This window comes from Epinephelus lanceolatus, chromosome 3 (assembly GCF_041903045.1).
Source record: "Epinephelus lanceolatus isolate andai-2023 chromosome 3, ASM4190304v1, whole genome shotgun sequence".
Classification (NCBI taxonomy): domain Eukaryota; kingdom Metazoa; phylum Chordata; class Actinopteri; order Perciformes; family Serranidae; genus Epinephelus; species Epinephelus lanceolatus.
Window position 1 is genome coordinate 12,660,693 of NC_135736.1, and position 18,423 is coordinate 12,679,115.

The following is an 18,423-nucleotide window of genomic DNA, read 5'->3' on the forward strand; positions in this document are numbered from 1 at the left end:
CCTCCTGGGCACCATGACAATGCCAGCCATGGGCCATCTGCTGGCCTTCATGGCTGCTCTCTAAGAATAGACAAACAGTCACACTGTAGCGGAGGCAAGCACACAAAGCATAGTAAAGTGTCAAATGGGAGTCATACATGCAGTGGAAAAAACGAAATTCAAAAGAGTCAAAAATGTAACCCAGCTCGCAAACCACCCTGCTGCTTCAATATTCACTTCTCTTTCTCGAACAGTCCAACTGAGCACTTTCATTTTCATCAGCACTGCTTCCTAATGATTTAATTCTCCAGGCTAAAGATGAGCTGGCCATTAGCAATCCTCTTCCACTGCTTTTTTACATCACTATTTATATGCCTTATGTATCAGAGTGACAGTTCTGCCATTTACATCTGCAACAAAGCCTCTCTTCATGAGTCAGATCTGCGTTGGAGCGTTATGATGTTCCACAAAGAAAGCGTCAATAACCTTTGCCATGGCGAACTACATTTCTGCATGAGTAACCTCATTACAGACATACAGTATGACTCAGATCACAACTCAGTGGCCTCAGCCGTTGAATCCTAACTGTTCTCATACGAGGCAGACCCAATGAGTGCATCGAAAATTGAACAATGTATCTGACATGCGAGATTTCACTGAAGTAAACTTCCTTCCAAGAGTGGTGTTTCATTTAACTGAAGCCAAAAAAAGCCACACCGGTGGGGTGCACAGATCATTCAAATGAATAATACAGGAAGACGACCAAACAGGTGTGTTAATGAACCTAAACTGACCCCTCAATTAGAAAACACATCAAAATATTTGGTCTGCTGCTTTAATCTCCCTTCATCTGTGCAAAGTCTCCAAATGAAAACATCTTTCAAAAAGTGCAGACAGATGTTATGTGTGAAGATTGCTTCCAATAAACACATCACTGTAGGCAGAGGATTTTTTTTTTTCTTTTTTGCCTCGTGACACACGAAAGCGGCATTTCAGGATTAGCTGATTTGAGAGCTTTGTGTAATGAATGGAGATGAGTTCAGCCTTTTTCTTTGCATGAATGGATAGATCCCATCAAAGAGAGGACTTTATCTTCAAATGAGAGCACTTAAACTTGAATGAGGGCTGCTGCAAGTTTCATCGTTGGCATTTACTTATCCTTACATATCTGAAGATGACACTGTGCTTTATATTCATGGCCTGCAGTGTTAAAACCATTGGTGAAAAGTCACTGTATGTGTTTCAGTGCTTGTATTTCACTCATACAGTAACCCTATGAAACATGAGTCGTGTGTTTTATCTGCATTATGGTAGTTGTTTGGTTTCCTGTTTGTCACCAAGGGCTTCACAGCAGACAAAACCACAGCATTTATAGCCGCACGAAAACAGTTTGTAGCTTACAATGGGTACTCCACAATGTTTACACATTAAATGTCATCTAATGTGTCACATGGAGTGCTGCTCAGCTTGTGAAAGCAGATGATGTTTTCTGTGGCCCTGCAGGGAGCCTTGTCAAGTCTGAGGAAATAACCCTGCAGTCATCAGGGTTATCTCAGCTTGAGCTTGGAGATGCTTTTTTTTTTTTTTTAAACAGAAAGCCTGTGCTACAAATTTGTAAAAAGGTGGACATTTACCAGGCAGGGAGGACAAGATGAAAAATGCTACCAAGGATCCAATGTTTTTGAATCATGACCCATATTAGGGGCTAAAAGTCAGAATATCTCGGCCTCCGCTGTTTTAGTTTTGACAATTCTTCAAATCTGTCTCTCTTAAGTCCCCCAACCTTATGGAAGTGCAAAGCTAAATCAAGTGCTCCTTTAAATGAATACTTCACTCCCCCAAATGACCATTTGTAAATCAATTACTCACCCTGTGTTGCATGGACTGCTTTCCTTGCCTACCTCTGGTGAATGAAGAATCCAAGGACCTAGAACATTCTTGAGTTACTGAAGTCATAGGCAAACACTTCCACAACAGCAAAACTATATCAAAACATCAGTTTACAAACTCTCACACAACTCAATCCAAGCACATTTATCCAATCGTACGCTCAGTACTTCCTAAACAGACAAATGTTCCTTACGGGGAACTGAACTAAAAATTAAACCTAATCTATTTACTCTTTAAAGCCAGACTCCATTAACAAAAACAGTAATTTTACCTCACTGAACTTGGGGTCAGTTGGTCTCTCGCTTCCTTGATCAGTTTTTTTGTTTATGTTATTGTATGACTTTGGTTTTTCAAAGGATTAGTTCAGATTCATCAAAGTCACACAATGGAATTTTTCTCAATGGAATCTGGCTTTAAAGAGGAAAGTTTCACTGTTGTTTTGATATAGTTTTGCTGTTGAAAAACACAGTCACCTATGACTTCAATAAATCAAAAATTTTCTTCATCTTTTGGATTCTTCTTTCACTTGCAAGAAATACAAATTGGGGTGAGCAATTGACATATGAACTATCACTCTTTTTATTGAGCTTCCCAGGGACTATTTTTCATCCACATGATATCCTATGTATTGTGAAGAAACAGTGAAAAGTAAGGTAAAATAAGTACTAATGTCTTTATTGTGTGTGGACAAGCTTCTTAATATAAACCTCTTGGTTGCATCCAGTTCATTATTTTAGGCAGGGCAAAAGTAATAAACTGTCTTGAAGTGAGAGAGCACTCAACTGAAAAGCACTCTTGAAAAACATTATAGTCTGACATATACAGCATAATTTATTCTTGTTAATCCCGAACGCCAGCATAGCTCAGTAGAGACCAGAAAACACAAAACTGCTTTCAGGCAGCATTCTTGTTTGGCCTCAACCTTCACAGAAAATGAATACATCAAGTTAATTTTTCAAGAAGTATGTAACATGTAAACAATTAGCTGACAGATATCAATAACCACCATCCTGAAGCATCAAACCCACTTCCTCAAACTGACCTTTAACATAACTCTCCCGGGAAACCAACACAAAATGTTCCCCTTCGATCAGATACAAGTTTCTGTTTTGCTGTAACAGAGAATCCCCTTCCCACTCCAGACTCACACATAACTCAACACTCCCCACTCAAGCCTTTCATTAAAATCCCATCAGGCACATCACATCCAACCCTACATTTAATATTCACTGAGTGGAACTTGAACGTGCCAATGCCAGAAACAAAGGCTTCATTGTCTTCTCAAGAAACCTCTTAAAAACCAAAGAAATTCAGTTTCCTTCGATCCACAAGCGCCACTTCACCACTTTTCAGCCCTGCTTTAAATTACATGAGAAAGGAGGTTTGTGTGTGTTATTGTTTAACTCCAGCCCTGACAATATCAGTACAGTAAATACCCTGCAGAAAGGGGGAGAAGGAGACAAAAAGAAATCAGTAAAATGATTCATGGCATGCACAACATGTAATTAGTGCAGATGAGCCAAACTGTTTAAATGAGTGTGGTTGATGACTGACGCTCTACATGAGGAACTGGCCTACGTGGGAGGATTTTTATAGCTGACCATAATTTGTTTTCAGTTTTGGATTCAAACAGTTCATCACACAAATTCTGCCTACAGTTTAAATGTGCATGCTGATGTTTTGCTCTACCTCGAAGATGAATTGTTTGCAAAAGCCTGTTGCCGTCATACGGGACACAGATGCAGGGAAATGAGACCTCAAACAATAATTAACTGTTTTGTTGTGTTGGCACATGGAATTGGACTTTGTTGCACTGACAATCATCAGAATGCCAAATCAGTAATCAAATGAAGACAACTTTAAATTATCTCCAGTTTTCATCATAAACTAGTCATGTACTGAGGACAAGACTACCCTGAATGTTATGTTCAGTCCAGTGGTCATTACAAAGGATGTTTAACCATAAATTAAACCCTTTCACTTATAGCAAACAACATTACCTTTAATGAAAAGTTTTGTGGGACACTTCACTGAAATAACTTTCCCAACAAGATACCTGGTTTTCTTCCCCTCCCTGCCTTCAGTCTGTTTAAGCATATGTTCAGTAGCTGTCAGGTCACTCCATAAGGGTTTGTGCTTTGGGAAAATAAGTTATCACGCCTGTTCTTCCAATCACACACCGTTACTGACAGCTCTTAAACACGGTCTGCTCTGTTATTTAAGAAAAAAACATGGTTCCCATGAGGTGAAACAGTTCAGTTGAAAAGTTCCCTTTCCTATGCGACTGTGTTTTCCTCTCTCTTTTCTCCCCCACTTTCTCTTTCTTAAACTGGAGATGACATTTCCACTGGCCCTTTGGTGTCTCCTTCTGAAGAGGAAGAGATCGTTAAGTTTTATGTCTGCTGAAGTCTGGATGAAATTGATGGAGGGTCCAGAAAAAAGAAGGCAACACACAGAGTTGACTGACAGTGATTCAGTGTGTCACATGAATACAGGATTAACATATGCTCAGTTTAATATCATCTAAAAATTTTATGAGGTAGTTTTATGAGTACGGTCGGGTAAAGAATGAGCTTTTTAAGCCAGAGTCTCAAATGAGAAATGCTCTGTGTCAACTTGGGACACAAGCATATTAAACACACTCCAATTTAAACACATCGCTGCCATTTTCAAGCCCACTTTAATTGCTTATTTCCCTGATAATAAGTAATGACACTAATACGTGGAACTTACCCCCTGCTGTGACAATAAGACAGACAATCTGTTATGCAGAGTGTGGCTTAAACCTGCTGTGCATTTAAGTGCAGTGAAGGTGTAACCTGCTGTACTCTGCTGAGACAGGTTCAGATGGTGAATGGGATAAGTATATGTGTGGCCTTTTTAAGTTAATATTTTGATATAAACGCTTCCAGACTGAGTAACATTTGCAAAAAAGCCCTCGTGCTGATCTTAGACCAAACTTGGGAAACAGCAGTAGACGAAATAATACTAAGCTTCACTGAAAAACACTTTGAGGCAATCATAACTACAAGCACTGCTGCACAGGTGGCCCATATTGGGTTGGTTGCCAATTAGTTCAGCATTTGTCAACATCAGTATAGAGACCTGGCAATCGTCCTTTGGTATGCAAAGCTTTAAAGAAGCACAAGGAATGACTTTGTTTCATCTGTGCCCAGATCACAGGTGCATTGGTCAAAGAAGTTTCAAAGCATTCATGTCAGTGGGGTTGCAGTCAAAATAATCACAGCATAGGCCAAACACAGTAACAGCAGCCACAAGGTCAAACTGACTGAAGGAGAATATGATGCTACATTGTGGCAGTGCTTACAGTCATGATTTACTGTGCTGGCTTAAGGTGTTCTTTTCCCATAAAAGTCCTTTTCCAAGAGGTGTTAATACTGTTTTGTCTACACCCTGTAAAAGGTCTGATGGTGGGCCAACCACACATTCAGAAGTGCCAATGTCTTAAAGGGAAACTTCGGTATTTTTACAACCTAGACCCCATTTTGCTATGGTTTTACTAAGTTACTCATGTAGACAACAATTATTTGACAACATTATAAAACATTTTAAATTCAATGTATGTTCATCAAAACCGCTTGTTTTTGCCACTGACAGGCTCAGATCGTTATTATGAGTCTGACAACAATATACAAAAGCACCCTAAAGAGAGATGAAACATTTTTCTTTACCCTGACCCGGTCTGTTTGCCATTGTGTGTGAAATCTTCTTGTTCATCAAATCTTGTTTCCAAATCTTCTAGGTATTTTTTACATCGTCAGAATCAGAGCCATGAACCATGACAGTGAAAATCTTTTAGATAACACTAAGCTAGGTTTCTCTATGACACAGCAAGTCTTTGCGGTGCATCTCTCTCCAACTTGCACAAACATTACCAACGTTGTCTTCTTGCAACAAGTCATCTCTCGCGAGATTTCAGAACGAGGCCTCTCCTTGAGCAAGACCTAGTTACACATAATAACAAATAGACTTTATCAATCAAAAGGTAAAGAGAAACGTTTTATTTCTCTGTAGGGTCTTTCCCATATTGTTGCCAGACACCTGTAATAACAATTTGAGCCTGTCAGTGGCAAAAACAAGCACTTTTAGAGGACGTACATCGACAGTGCCAAATGCCCCAAATGGTAACATTGCAGCCCGTTTGTGGCTGCCAGCTGCAGCGCTCTCTCTCAGTACTGGACCAATATCAAAAGTCCATTCATTACTTACACACAAAAACATGGAAAATAGGCTCTGGGTTGAAAAATATCAGTTTCCCTTTAAATCTCTATGAAAGCATTTGGCATTTTGACTGGTGTGGTGACTTCAATGTCATGTTTTTAAAGGAGCACAGGCCAGGAGCTCAATGCTACACTGCATGCTGTTTGAGGGAGATAACATGATGGTGTATTTACAGTAGGTAGTGACAGAGTGAGGTCGACAGAAGGGAACTGGGCGGATAGAGGAGGTTCTTACTGGGCTGTCATCTACATCCAAGAGGAAATCCCTCTCACTCAATCCCCCATCCGCACTTTGAAACCAAAGGTGCACAGAGATTTAGAAATCCAGACATGTTTCCTCATCATAACAACTCACTGCCGTGTAAGACGATGAGGTTCGGTGGGCTCGATGATGGCTACAGCCGACACAAACAGACGTCGGCACTTTAGAAATGGTCTGAAGAATGCTACTGGCCCACATCATCCTTCAGCCTTGTCACTTGTGTTGGCCCACTGAGAATGCGACCCCTGGCCTAACGGGGAGCAAAGCAGATGGTGTTTGCTCAGTGCTGAAATACGGCTCTCCACACGGAAACTTCTGGTAGTGTAGATAATGACCTGTCCCAAAACCCCCTAAAAATGACTGAAAGAGTGAGAAGAAATGGAGAGACAAAGCTGCAGATGAAAGGTCAGCGAGGTAAAGTGCATGACCAGGGAGGGATGAGATGTAAGATAAATGCTACAATAACAGTGACGAGCTGAAAAACACAACATGAGTGAGCGCGGTTTGGGTCGATAGCTGCAAGCAGAGACTGAGAAAATGAGAAAGCAAAACCCAACACAGCAGGGCGGTCATTGTGGTGCCGAGTACAACTGTAAGAGCCCGCTGTTCTGGGCAGCTCTCATTACTGTAGGCCAACTGACCACAAGCGTAACTCAAAGCCTGAAACGTTTCTGAGAAACATGGATGGGGAACTAGGATGGTCCAGCCACAGACCCATCCACAGCTGCAATAGGGGAACTGGGACAGGGGAAAGGACGAACAGCCCATGGTGCAGTAAATCACACAACCAAGAGAGTATGAAGTTGGAAAAAGGCCAGTTGGGTTTAATGTCTCAACGGTGGATACTGTGTAGCACTTATGGGAAGAAATGAGAAGCGTCGCACTGTTCAGAGCTGACTTCTGCACTTGAAGATGGTTCTTATTTCTCTGAGTCACACCAGTAGGTTGTCCTTAAACTGTACCGCTAATTAGGTCTCTTTAGTAGTTCACCATTTTCCTTTAACCAAGTGTATAAATCCAACTGTGAAGAGAAACACAAGACACAAAAATAAGTGGACAAAATTGTTGTCAGTGTGGTCTAAGATGAACAGGTTTCTGAACATCTTTGTGTAAACCAAATGATTACTTGTACAGTTAAAGGCGCTGTATGTAAGAATGTGGCCAAAACGGTTACTGCACTCAAATTCAAAATACTGCCGCGAGTCGTGTCCGCCCCCCCTCCCCTACAGATTTGAGGTTGCTGGACAGCGGCACGCTGGAGACTGATTTGTTTGCCCACGGGTGGCTGCCGTGGCAGGACCGCGTCGCCGCGTCCTTGATCTTCCGTTTTCCAGTGGACCGTTTGAGCAAGTCCGGCTTCTCTGCTGCTAACGCTGCTGCCGGGATACAGCTGAGGAGACTGCTAATGTTATGTACCGGGACACTGCTAATGCTGCTTGCCGTGCTGCTGTAGCTCAGTTGTAACTGTAACTGATGCTGAGACTCTACTGACTGCGTGACTGGTAGACGGCGGTGGGTGGCGCAACAGGCCAAAACACAAATTCAAAACATAAACATGATTTGCGGACCGTAAAATTTTTTTTAAAATGCGAATATTCTGGCTGTACTATTGTTGTCAGTGAGATCAGTATGTTATATGAACATTATTCCTTAGTCTCTGTGACATATTAGGAGGATTTTATGACTATTTGCTTTAGATTTCTTACATATAGCTCCTTTAAATCTGTTTGTGCACACCTGAGACAACATCCTTTAAAATCCAATTATCATCCCAGAATTAAAAACACTGTGACCAATGACCCATAATGCCTTGCTTGAGGCATAATACTGCCCCAGCACTGTACATGAGAACACCACAAACTGGCATACATCACCCGCTCCCCTCCAACTCTCCAGGCCTATAACCTGTCACCTCTAACAGGACATGACATGTCTGACCTCCTCCCTCCTGTGACATACATGTAGACCGGAAAACATCCCCCCACTACGGGCAGCTAGATTGATACGCAGCACCAGAAGTGTTTGCAGCAATGTGTTTCCTTTTGACTGTTACATTTTACGAAAAGACTGCTAGTCCATTATTTTCTACTTTAATGTGCCAATGAGGGAAACCCAAAAAGAGTAACAGTACATGCATTCATCACTTGCTGATGGATCAGGAAAAGAAGACAAGACCACATGAGGTTATACACACATGGATACAATTAGCTGGGGGGTCTATGAAGACATACCGTAATGTGGGAAAGAATATTTTCAGACAAATAATCTGGTTGTTTACTGTAAAACATGTTCACGCCTCCCCTTCTTTCAACTCTGCTGCCTTCAGGGCAAATTCTTTGGTGGAAAACATGGAACTAAAGTGTACTAAACCATCCGACATGATGGAGAGAACAGGTTAATTCTATACAGGGGTGGATTCCCCTTTGAAGAATCAGGTTTGTGATCTTTGCAACTGCAGCACAAATGTGCAAATGACTTAAACCACAGTAAGAAAAAACTTCAGTGTGGCTATATTCCATGCCGCTGGTCCCAAACAATCCTAATGAAATGTTTATCTGTGGTTATTGAATTAGTCATAATTATCAGCACGCTAATTTGATTAGAAACATGCAAACAATGGCTGAGTGGCTTTAACTGGCGCCTATTGTAAAGCATATTGTAATAACGCTTTATGTGAATCAGATAGGAGGCAGCATTAGGAATTTGCTGGTATCAACTGTATTGTGTGTGCTGAGCTCCACACTGACACTGCTGGCCGACTACTGTGGGAAAATAAATCCAAATTAATTTCTTAATTCGATAATGCTCTGTTGGACGCAGTTACAGTGACATGAGGGAAGCACACAAGTGCATTTTATTAATGCAGCTGTCTCAATGTGCAAGGTCAAATGCATCACTCTACTTATAAAATACGAAGATACAATGTGGCTGGTTGGTGCAAAGCAAGGATCTCTACATCTTCACAAGGTTTTCTGGGTGCAGCATCCAACAAAGCAGCCATTCAGACACCGTGCTGCAAACTGGGAAAGAGCAGACCACGTGATGTGCTGAGAACATGGAAGATGGCTGATATTTCAAAAGTTTTTCTGGCCTCCAGGGCACAAAATTAAAGCTAAGTGACTCACTACAACCTAATTTTCTTCCCACCAGAAGCATCTGACAAGAGTTAGGGGAAAAAGAGGAGTTCTTACTATTCCCCGTGGAAGAGCAAAAATCAAACTGAAAGTATGACCTGTTCGACTCCTCAACTCTAGCTGAACTTCACAACAAACTCTCTGGAGAGCAGACACAAGGGGATTGTCAAAATTAAATCACGTCGAAACAGCTTGGCTCTATCAGCCTGGCTAATCCACTGCACTGGATCAAAGTCAGGCTGGAAACTCTGTCTGATGTGACGAGAGCTGAGGCCAAAGGAGAAAACATGACTGTAGAGAGCCCCAGAGACCTGAGACCTTTAAGAGTAATGGTGGGCTATCCTGATTGGTCAACATGCTGTCCCATTATGGCAGATTGATTATCCATGCATGCTCCAGAGCTGAAGACACAATGGGAGGGAAAGGGAGAAAGAAAAGGAGAGGGGAGGAGTGTGAGGAGGAGAAAGGGGGAGGGAGGGGGGGAGTGGCAGTGCTGACCCCCCCAAACTCTCCCCAATGGCTGAACAATGGGAAAGAGAAAGGATAGAGAGAGTAAAAAATTAAAGAAATGAGAAAGTACAAGGCCTGCACGCTACATTAATGGTTTTCTTCATATCTCCTGCCAAAAACACACCCCACCTCTTTACCTCAAAACTTCATGTTCCACACAGCACACATGAGACACCTGGCTAACTAACTTTGACACCAACAGCCTCAGAGCACCAATCATCCCTCTCTCCCCCCTTCTGTTTCTCTCTCTTTCCCCCTTCATCTTCTTTCCCCAGAATCATTCACAGCTCTCCCTGTAAGACAGAAAAGCACACAGCAAACATAAAAATCGACAACTCACCCAACCCTTTCCTCTCCTTCTCTTCTCTCTCTTCCTCTCTCAATCACAGCTCCAGCTGGTGAGGCTGGAGCTGCTGCTGCTCCCCCTGGCCACGCCCACAGCTCTGTCACGTGATTGCCATCCCAAGTGGCTGGGGAGGCATTCGGCAGCCACACCCCTCATTCAGAGAAAGTGAATGGAGAACATTGTGGATAGCTGCTATCTCTAACCACGTGCGATTGAGTAAAGCCCACTAGGGATAAAACCTGTGTGTGTGTGTGTGTGTGTGTGTGTGTGTGTGTGTGTTTAAGTTTAATCAAACTGAAAAACAGTGGGAGAGTGTGTTTATGTCAAAATACAGGAACATTTATTTTCATTATTTTCTGTGTGTGTGCATGTATGTGTCTGTGTGTTTGCACAAGACAAGAGGCAATATCCTTTTTACTTCCCCATCCTTGTGTGTGTCCATCTGCTCTCTCCCTCCCACTGCTTTGTTTCACAGAGAAGAGTATTGGATTATGTGTATGTGCGCGCTGAAAGCATTTGGTCATCTCTTTCCTTCAATCCTCCAGGGCCCTCTCTCCCTTTCTCTCTGCCAAACACACAAAAGTCTCCATCCCTCAAAACTGTGGTTGACTCGTGACTAAAGTCATGACTAAAACAGACCATCTCTAAGTTTAGAAAACAAAAAAAGCCTGACATTTTTGGAAGGACGCTTGTTTGTTTCCTTGCTGAGAGTCAGCTCAGGACATTAATATCATCCTCATGTTTGTGTGCTAGATATGAAGCTAGAGCAAGCAGACGATTAGCTTAGCTTAGCACAGAGACTGAAAACAGGGGCAAAGTTTAACCCAACAGCATCTCAAAATGCCCAGACACACTAAACTGACATTAAATATCTTGTGGCGATGTAGGCTGACTGTTGTATCGTCTCATGTCGCCTGTGTCTTGGCCGAAAAGGTGCACAGAACATCACATCACAAAGACTACAGCCAACAGCCACCTAGCATGTACATTCTGTGCCTGCACGGAAAGGAAATAAATCTCCATACCAGCAGGTGGCCCAAGTCTGTATGCATCATTTGAAAAGGGAGTCTGAAAGACTGCCAGGATGGATTCAAGACACTACTCAGCCAATAAGCACATTAACACAGCCCGATGTTGAAAGAACAAAGTGTATTTACCATGTGCTGGCAAATGATGCCACAAACACAAAACATTTCTGCTAAAGAGCTCATGGCTAAAAAAAAAAAAGAAAATCTTACCTAATATAACAAGTCTGTTTCAATCTCACACCCTCTTGACTTTAGTCAGGTTTTCACTGAACTGCCAGACAGAAGGATTTCATTCACAAACAGGGTCCGCCGTCTCCATCAGCCAATATGGTCCGTCATTGTCCGTCTAAACAATAGCAATGGCATAAAATGGCAATAACAGTCATTTACCATCCCTGTTTTATGGCGGCTTATCTTATCCTCAGCTCAGAGGCTAAGGCGCTCCTGTACCTCATTGTCATATTCAGCTACTGGTCTTTTTCTTCGAGTTAGCTGCTAACTACTACTGCATTTAGATCTCCCGGTGGCGGGTTGTGTCCATAACAAGTCTTCAAAAGTCACCCCTGTCACATCCTGCCAGCTGTCTCTTTTACACAGATGTTGATCAGGCGCTGTTACTACCTCCACTGCTGGCTTAAAGGCAAGAATCCCACGCTCATACCATTTATACTGAATGGCGTGGCAACAAACCCTTTTTACACCGTCTGTTCAAGGCAGCATAAAAGGGGCTTATATCTTGGCTAGGTGTAGTGACTTCCTGGAGTCTCTGCTGGTTGCCTGGTAACCTCACATTGATGAAAAGACACCAGGAATTTTACTTTTTGAGAGACCCAGGCTAGTTGTTGGCCCTGTGTCCAGTTTTTATGCTAAGCTAGGCTAACCTTCTCCAGGTTTTAGCTTCGTATTTAAGGGAGAAACGTGAGCGTGGTATCAATCTTCTCATCTCAACTCTCACCAAATAATAATCTAACTGTATTTCCCAAGATGCCACGCTATTCCTTTTAGAGAGAGGAGTTTCTGACTAAAATACAGATGATTGTCATCGATGGTTTTAAATGTTCTGTGCTGCTGTTTTGCTTTCTCTATTTTTATTTTGCTGTGGTGACCTGCTACCACTCAGCAATCCCCATGCACCAACAACTTGAGCGAATAAAGCTGCAATGAAGTCAATATTGGCTGCAAAACAGTTGAAAATGGTTCCAAAACCCAAATGTTCTCTGGAAATATGAATTGCTCAGCTGTGCTTCCTGTGTCCACGTTCAACCACAACAGAGCGAATTACATTTATCACCACCAACCCAGCTGACTGCAAAACATGAGTGTAGTTGACGTGTTAAAGATGTTATCTAAGAATAGCTTTTATGATTAAAGAAAGGTTCTCTAATGAAACTGAAATGTAATGAAACTGATTCGATTCTGACTGACTGGAAGGAGTGTGATTCATTTGTTCCTTTGTTAATATGGCTCAACTTTTTTTTCCATCAGCACACAGACGGGAGGCCTGAGAGAGGTTTTCATAACATTCAGCAGAAAATGCTTCCTTCCTGTTGAAGCTGGAGCTGAATCTCACACTTGGTGGTTTCGGTGTGATTCTAAATGTACAGAAGCATGAAGGCATCCGTCTGTGTGTTTGTATCAGGTAATCTGTGCAGCACGCTATTGAACCTTATTCAATATTGTTAACAGTTTCCATTTATAGGTCTGATAGGTCTCAAAACATGCAGCTGACTTAATTTAAAAGTGAATAATTTTATACCACTGAATCTTGGTTTAGATGAACTTTCCATGTCCACACTGACAAACTGATCTCATGTCAGTATCTAGCAAACACTACTGATTGTGTTTGAAGAGCAATAGGCATGCACAACCTATCGGCTTCTTAATCAAAACATTTTAATGGGCCTTCAGTTTCTATTACTGCTCTAGCCTGTCAATATTTTATCGGCTAGCAGATTTATCCATAGGTCATTGCAGTGATGCAAAACAGTTAAGCAATGGTTTTTCTCTCAGCAAATTCTGTTTTCTCAAGGTCCTAAATCTGTCACCTCTAGTGTGGAAACAGCACAGAAAGTAAATGTTTTTACTGTCCTGCAAGCCTGAAGAACAGCTTTTTCTGGGGGGCTTTCGGTAATTTTCTGACACATTTCCGCTGTATATCTCCTTTCAGCAAAGTAAACATTATATATAGCTCTCACTAAACAATAAACAATGTTGTCAGTGAAACTCATGGCCCACCAGTATCTGAAGCCACCATTTCCTCCTGTGGGAACCAGTGATCAAAGGAGGGGTCTGCTGTATGTGCAGAGTTTTATTTCATTAGTCTTCCTGAGAGCCTAAAAAGAAGCTTTGAGCAAAAGATTTATGGCAAATAAATTCAATTAGAATCCAAGCTTGGTGATTCATGGTGTAAGGCAGCGGACACGCACAGTATGTGTGTTTGCATTCAATTTTCATGTGGACTGATTTCAGTGTACCACACAGCTTTCTGTGTACATTACATAGTCATCAGAATACGGGCACATTTTCATTGGCAGAATTTATAAAACAGCAGAAGAAATCCGTTTTACGAGTGCAATCAAAATGTCCCTCCAAAGTTTAATTACAAAAGGTTGCTTGAATCAGATTTTCATGCAGTGAAGTCACTATAGTTTACTGCTGCTCTTCAAAGCTCAAATTAAGGGATTCTTGTTGTGTTTCATCATTTTTTTCTTTTAAAACACAGCAACCACTTCGTCTCAAAACACTCACAAACATTTGGTAGCATCAAATCATGTGTGCTGGCGAGGTAACTGAAGAGTAATATGCGGTGATGACTGGCATGCCAGGAGCCCCATCGGGGAGCTCCGTGATTGGCCCGGAGGTCAGGGCTGATTGCTGAAGGCCACCAAATCATGGCAGAGCACACATGGAGCTGATTAAAAAAGTCACCTCCATGACTCAGCTGACCAAGTGACTCAGTGACACATCACAGGAAGGGCAGAAAGGAAGACGAAGGAAGGGAGTAAGGGAAAGAGGAGGCAAAGAAAAATAGAGATGGAGGTGGAGGAGGGGGTGGGGGTGGTTGGAAGAGTCAAGCACAAGAGGGACAGGGGAAAGAAGAAGAACATCTGGCTTGGCGTGGATGTCTACGGGGAAGATAGCTCAGTCTGTTGGAGACTTCCTGTTGTGTTTTTTTTTTCGTTGCTGTGGTTGCTCTGCTCCCCTGTGGTGCAAATGGAGACAGCATGTGTGTGATGGCTTATCTCAACACCCTAAAGTGGCCTCTAGACCCAACCTCCCCCCTTCTGACTGAAATCACTGTACATACTTTATCAGTACAGATGGATTAATCTGTGTGTAGTTATACTTCACATGTTGACAGTAAAATACCACACTCCTCCAGGTTTGTTCCTCCTCAGACCCCGGCTTGCACATTTTAACTCAAGGTTACAATAACTCAGGCCTGTGTTTGCTTTTTCAGCAGCTTCTTACTTTAGGAAAAGTGCAAAAACTCTGTGCTGTTTGCCTAACGATGACCACAGAAAGGATAAACTGGAGAGATTTTGTGGTCTGAGCGTTTGTTTATGGAGCAGTGTTCGCCTATGGTGCCTTTTTTGCCTCTTAAAGCCACCAAAGCTTTCCCAGCTGCTCTGCTTAATACTGAACACTAGCAACAAGGGCTAAGGAAGACAGAGGGAACAACTAACCCCTTCCACTTTCAACAACCATAAAACATTGTTTCTTCAACTCTCAGCACGAAACATAACTTTTATGAGGATGTGTAAAATAGCATCCAGTATGCAGATTTGTTTCAACAAAACAATGAGGTTTGCAACAAATGTTCAACCAGCATCTTGGGATGTTTCTGTGAATCCATTTCCTGCATTCCCCATCAGAAGAGGATACATAATGCTTCAACTTGATTGGCCTTAATAGAAACCAGTTGTCCCTCTTGCCTCTGGAGAGTCTAAAAGAGTCGGGCTCCCCCACAGACACAGAAGACAACTAAACAGATACTCACAAAGGGCATCCATCTCGTGATTGCTGTACATCTCACTGCAAGTAGAAGTCATGTCTTCTGTTTGCCCTTTTCTGTCTCTTCTTTCTCTTGCTTCCAGTATTAATAAGACGAGAAAGCCTCTGAATATTTCCCAGCCCGTGGCAGCCTACTATTCTGCAGATGAACACAAGCTAATCTAAAAAACTACGCTTCCCGATGCACACACATACACACACTAACATGTACTCTCTATTTCTGTTGATGTTCTGGAGTCAAAGCCTTCCCTGATGAACAATAAACACAGCGACTCCAAGGGATCGGCCTTCTGGGGAATCCCTGGCCCCTCGCTACATCTGCGGGGGCGAGGGACAGGGATGACTCAACTCCAGAAACGAAAGAGAAGATGGAAGGAGCTCTGTGATTAAACTCGTTGTGCGGTTGCTGCATGTCTTCCAGAAACATCTAGCCCAGTTATGATGCTAATTATCTATAATAGAAACCTTCCATGTGCAGAGACATGGACGCAGAGAGACAGAAATTTCTGCTTCTAGAGATCATGAACCATCATCTTTTTGGATTGGTGTTACATTCAAAATCTCTTTGCCAAGACTGGAAAACAAGAAGAACTTCCACTGAATATTGAATTCTAGTTTGCCAGTGTGTAACACAGAGTAACTCATCCGAAGCAACTTGCCCTTTCCTCCAAATCTTCAATTGCAAGAATGCTTCCTCCATCTGCCTCCTCTTCTAGTGAGTCATGTTGATGTCTGCAGTCGGCTGTGCATCACAAAGCACTTCACGCCATCAAGGCTGGAGGTCAAAGTTCACCAAAAGCTCTTCCAGGCTCTACTGCCAAGGCTTTTCTCAACAGCTGATGGTGTTCCTCCAAAAAGCTAATTGCCCATAAACCAAAAAGCTGCAGTGATATTCTCTAAATCTCTAAATCATCACTACAAACGTCAGTTTTGACTTAAGATCCAGACTCTGCTTTTGAGTGCCTTTTAACTTTGTGCCAATTACTGCAAAGTTAAGATTTGAGAGTGTCCTTGATGATTCAAAAAAAGCTGCCTGGGTATTCCTAACTGAGACGCCAATCAGTTAGCTAAGCAGCACGTCTGCACGAGGCTTACCCGGCTAATCTAAAACATTAATCTGTAGGGTGAGAAAGGTGATGGTACTTAAACGTAAAAGAAGCAATGAGGATTATTACCAGAAATGGTATGTATTACTTCTGCTCTGCCTGCATTGAACAGTTACACAATGCTATGTTAAACAGTAGATGACATGTTTTTTCCTTTGGTTTTATCTTTACACAGTGCTGCCTGTGATCTGAGAGTTTCACAACTGAAGTAGAGATCAGAGCTTCCACAGTTGGATTTTACTTTTACACAGCCGTCACCACAGAAACAGAGTAAATGGCACTGAAACTCAGCATCACTTCATCACCATGATGTTTTTACGAACTTGGTAATACATATTCTGCCAAATTGGAAGTGTGATTTTAATTTTGTTTGCGACACTTCAAAACAACTCGTGCATCTGTAGTCCTGGGATTGATTTTTTGTTTATGAGGGGAAACACTCTAACGGTGGATTTTTATACACTGCCTAAAATCACAAATTCCAAGTGAATATGTTCGCTTTGAGTGGTTTTGTGGCGTCCACTACCCAAAGCTTTGCATTTCAGCTTTGCATGATCAAATCTAAGCATCTATTGTCTTAAATTCCATTTAATCTCCTTAACACAACTGATTCAGACCAGCTTATGTGCAGGATTTATACTTTAAGGGGAACTTTGTTTACAGGTATTGGATGGTAATACTTCATATGTTGGAAAAAGCTGTACAAAAAATCTTGGGCTCTAGAGAGAGCTACGCAAAATCTCATACATTTCATTAAGATGTTACCTGAGTCACTGTTGCTTTGGTGAATTTGGAAAGAAACTCTGTGCTGGGAGTTAGAAATAAGTGAGCTTATCAGACCTCCTCAGCCCACTCCTCATCTCTCTTTGGGGCTAGCTTGAGGCTAAATTAGCTGCTAGCATATCACTCCTAAATCTCTGACCCTAATGTAATAGCAGTATTGGTCAGGGAGAGAGAGACGATGCCACATGTGGTCATTGAAACAGTCCACTGTAAAAGTTGTAGTGATTAATCTGGAGCTGTCACAGACACCTCTTTCATCAAAATGAGTATTTTGTAGCCAGTGGGCCCGTAACCACAGCATTTTGGTGAAACAATGTAAGGTTTCATTTGGCGAACAATCCGATGTACCCATGGATGTATAAAGAGAGCTGGATATAGTGTTGGAGGCAGGGCCCCATTCATTTTTATGGAAGATACTCAGTGGCACATGAAGCCAAAAAAAGTTTGACTTCCTAGGTATAAAATTACCCGGATTTTCCACATAATTGGGCTCATAGAGCAGCAGCTCTCCGCTAACTTGAATATGGATAGAATGATTTAATTGTGTGGCTCCTCTAGACTTTTGAAGTTGGATCAAATGGGTCAAGTTCTGATTGTGATTCACTGTGTCATTTCGTGGGGTATATGATGCTCAAAAGATATATCCACTGATAAACAGACGTTTCTTTTACCAATGTAAGTATATGGGAAAAAAATCTGTTTGAGCCCAATGGCATCATGTGACCTGGAAGTTGTAATTCCACAGTTTGGCCACTATGGGTTCATCCCAAGTCCATTATATCGCATCCACGCTCCCCTCATTTGTGTCCTTCGCGTGCGTCCCTACCACCAGGGATGCACGGAGAGATGCAAGAAAACCATGTGACAAGAGGGAAATGAGGAAATAAGTTTTTGGAGAGATGAGATGTTGTTTCCACTGGACTGTCATGTGAAGCGCCATCCGTTTCTGACGGTGGCAGCTGATCAAAGTTACATCAACTGTCAGTTGGATTTAACAGCTGGAGAGACTTTTGTTGGAGCTTGTGTCTACACACATGCACTGAGGTGCTCATGCTAATAAAGGCACAACGTTCTAACTGCCAGAGCAACAGTGAGCTATTTTTTTCTCTGTTTAACAAACACCTGCACAT

The 18,423-nt window shown here is 42.1% G+C and overlaps 1 protein-coding gene across 5 annotated transcripts in view; it reads right to left on the reverse strand.

Annotated features, from left to right (window-relative positions):
• The window catches only part of septin9b (septin 9b), a 97,876-nt gene that overhangs the window by 26,271 nt on the left and 53,182 nt on the right, over positions 1–18,423 (reverse strand). Inside the window, exon 1 of one of the 5 annotated variants that reach the window (XM_033624064.2) lies at positions 15,391–15,525. The exons of 3 other annotated variants lie outside the window; for them this stretch is intronic. In XM_033624064.2, the coding sequence (XP_033479955.1) occupies positions 15,391–15,442 (52 nt within the window). In that variant the 5' untranslated portion in view covers positions 15,443–15,525. Of the gene's footprint in view, positions 1–10,356; positions 10,468–15,390; positions 15,526–18,423 lie in introns of those variants that run through there. One more of the 5 variants, XM_033624065.2, reaches the window with a different exon arrangement.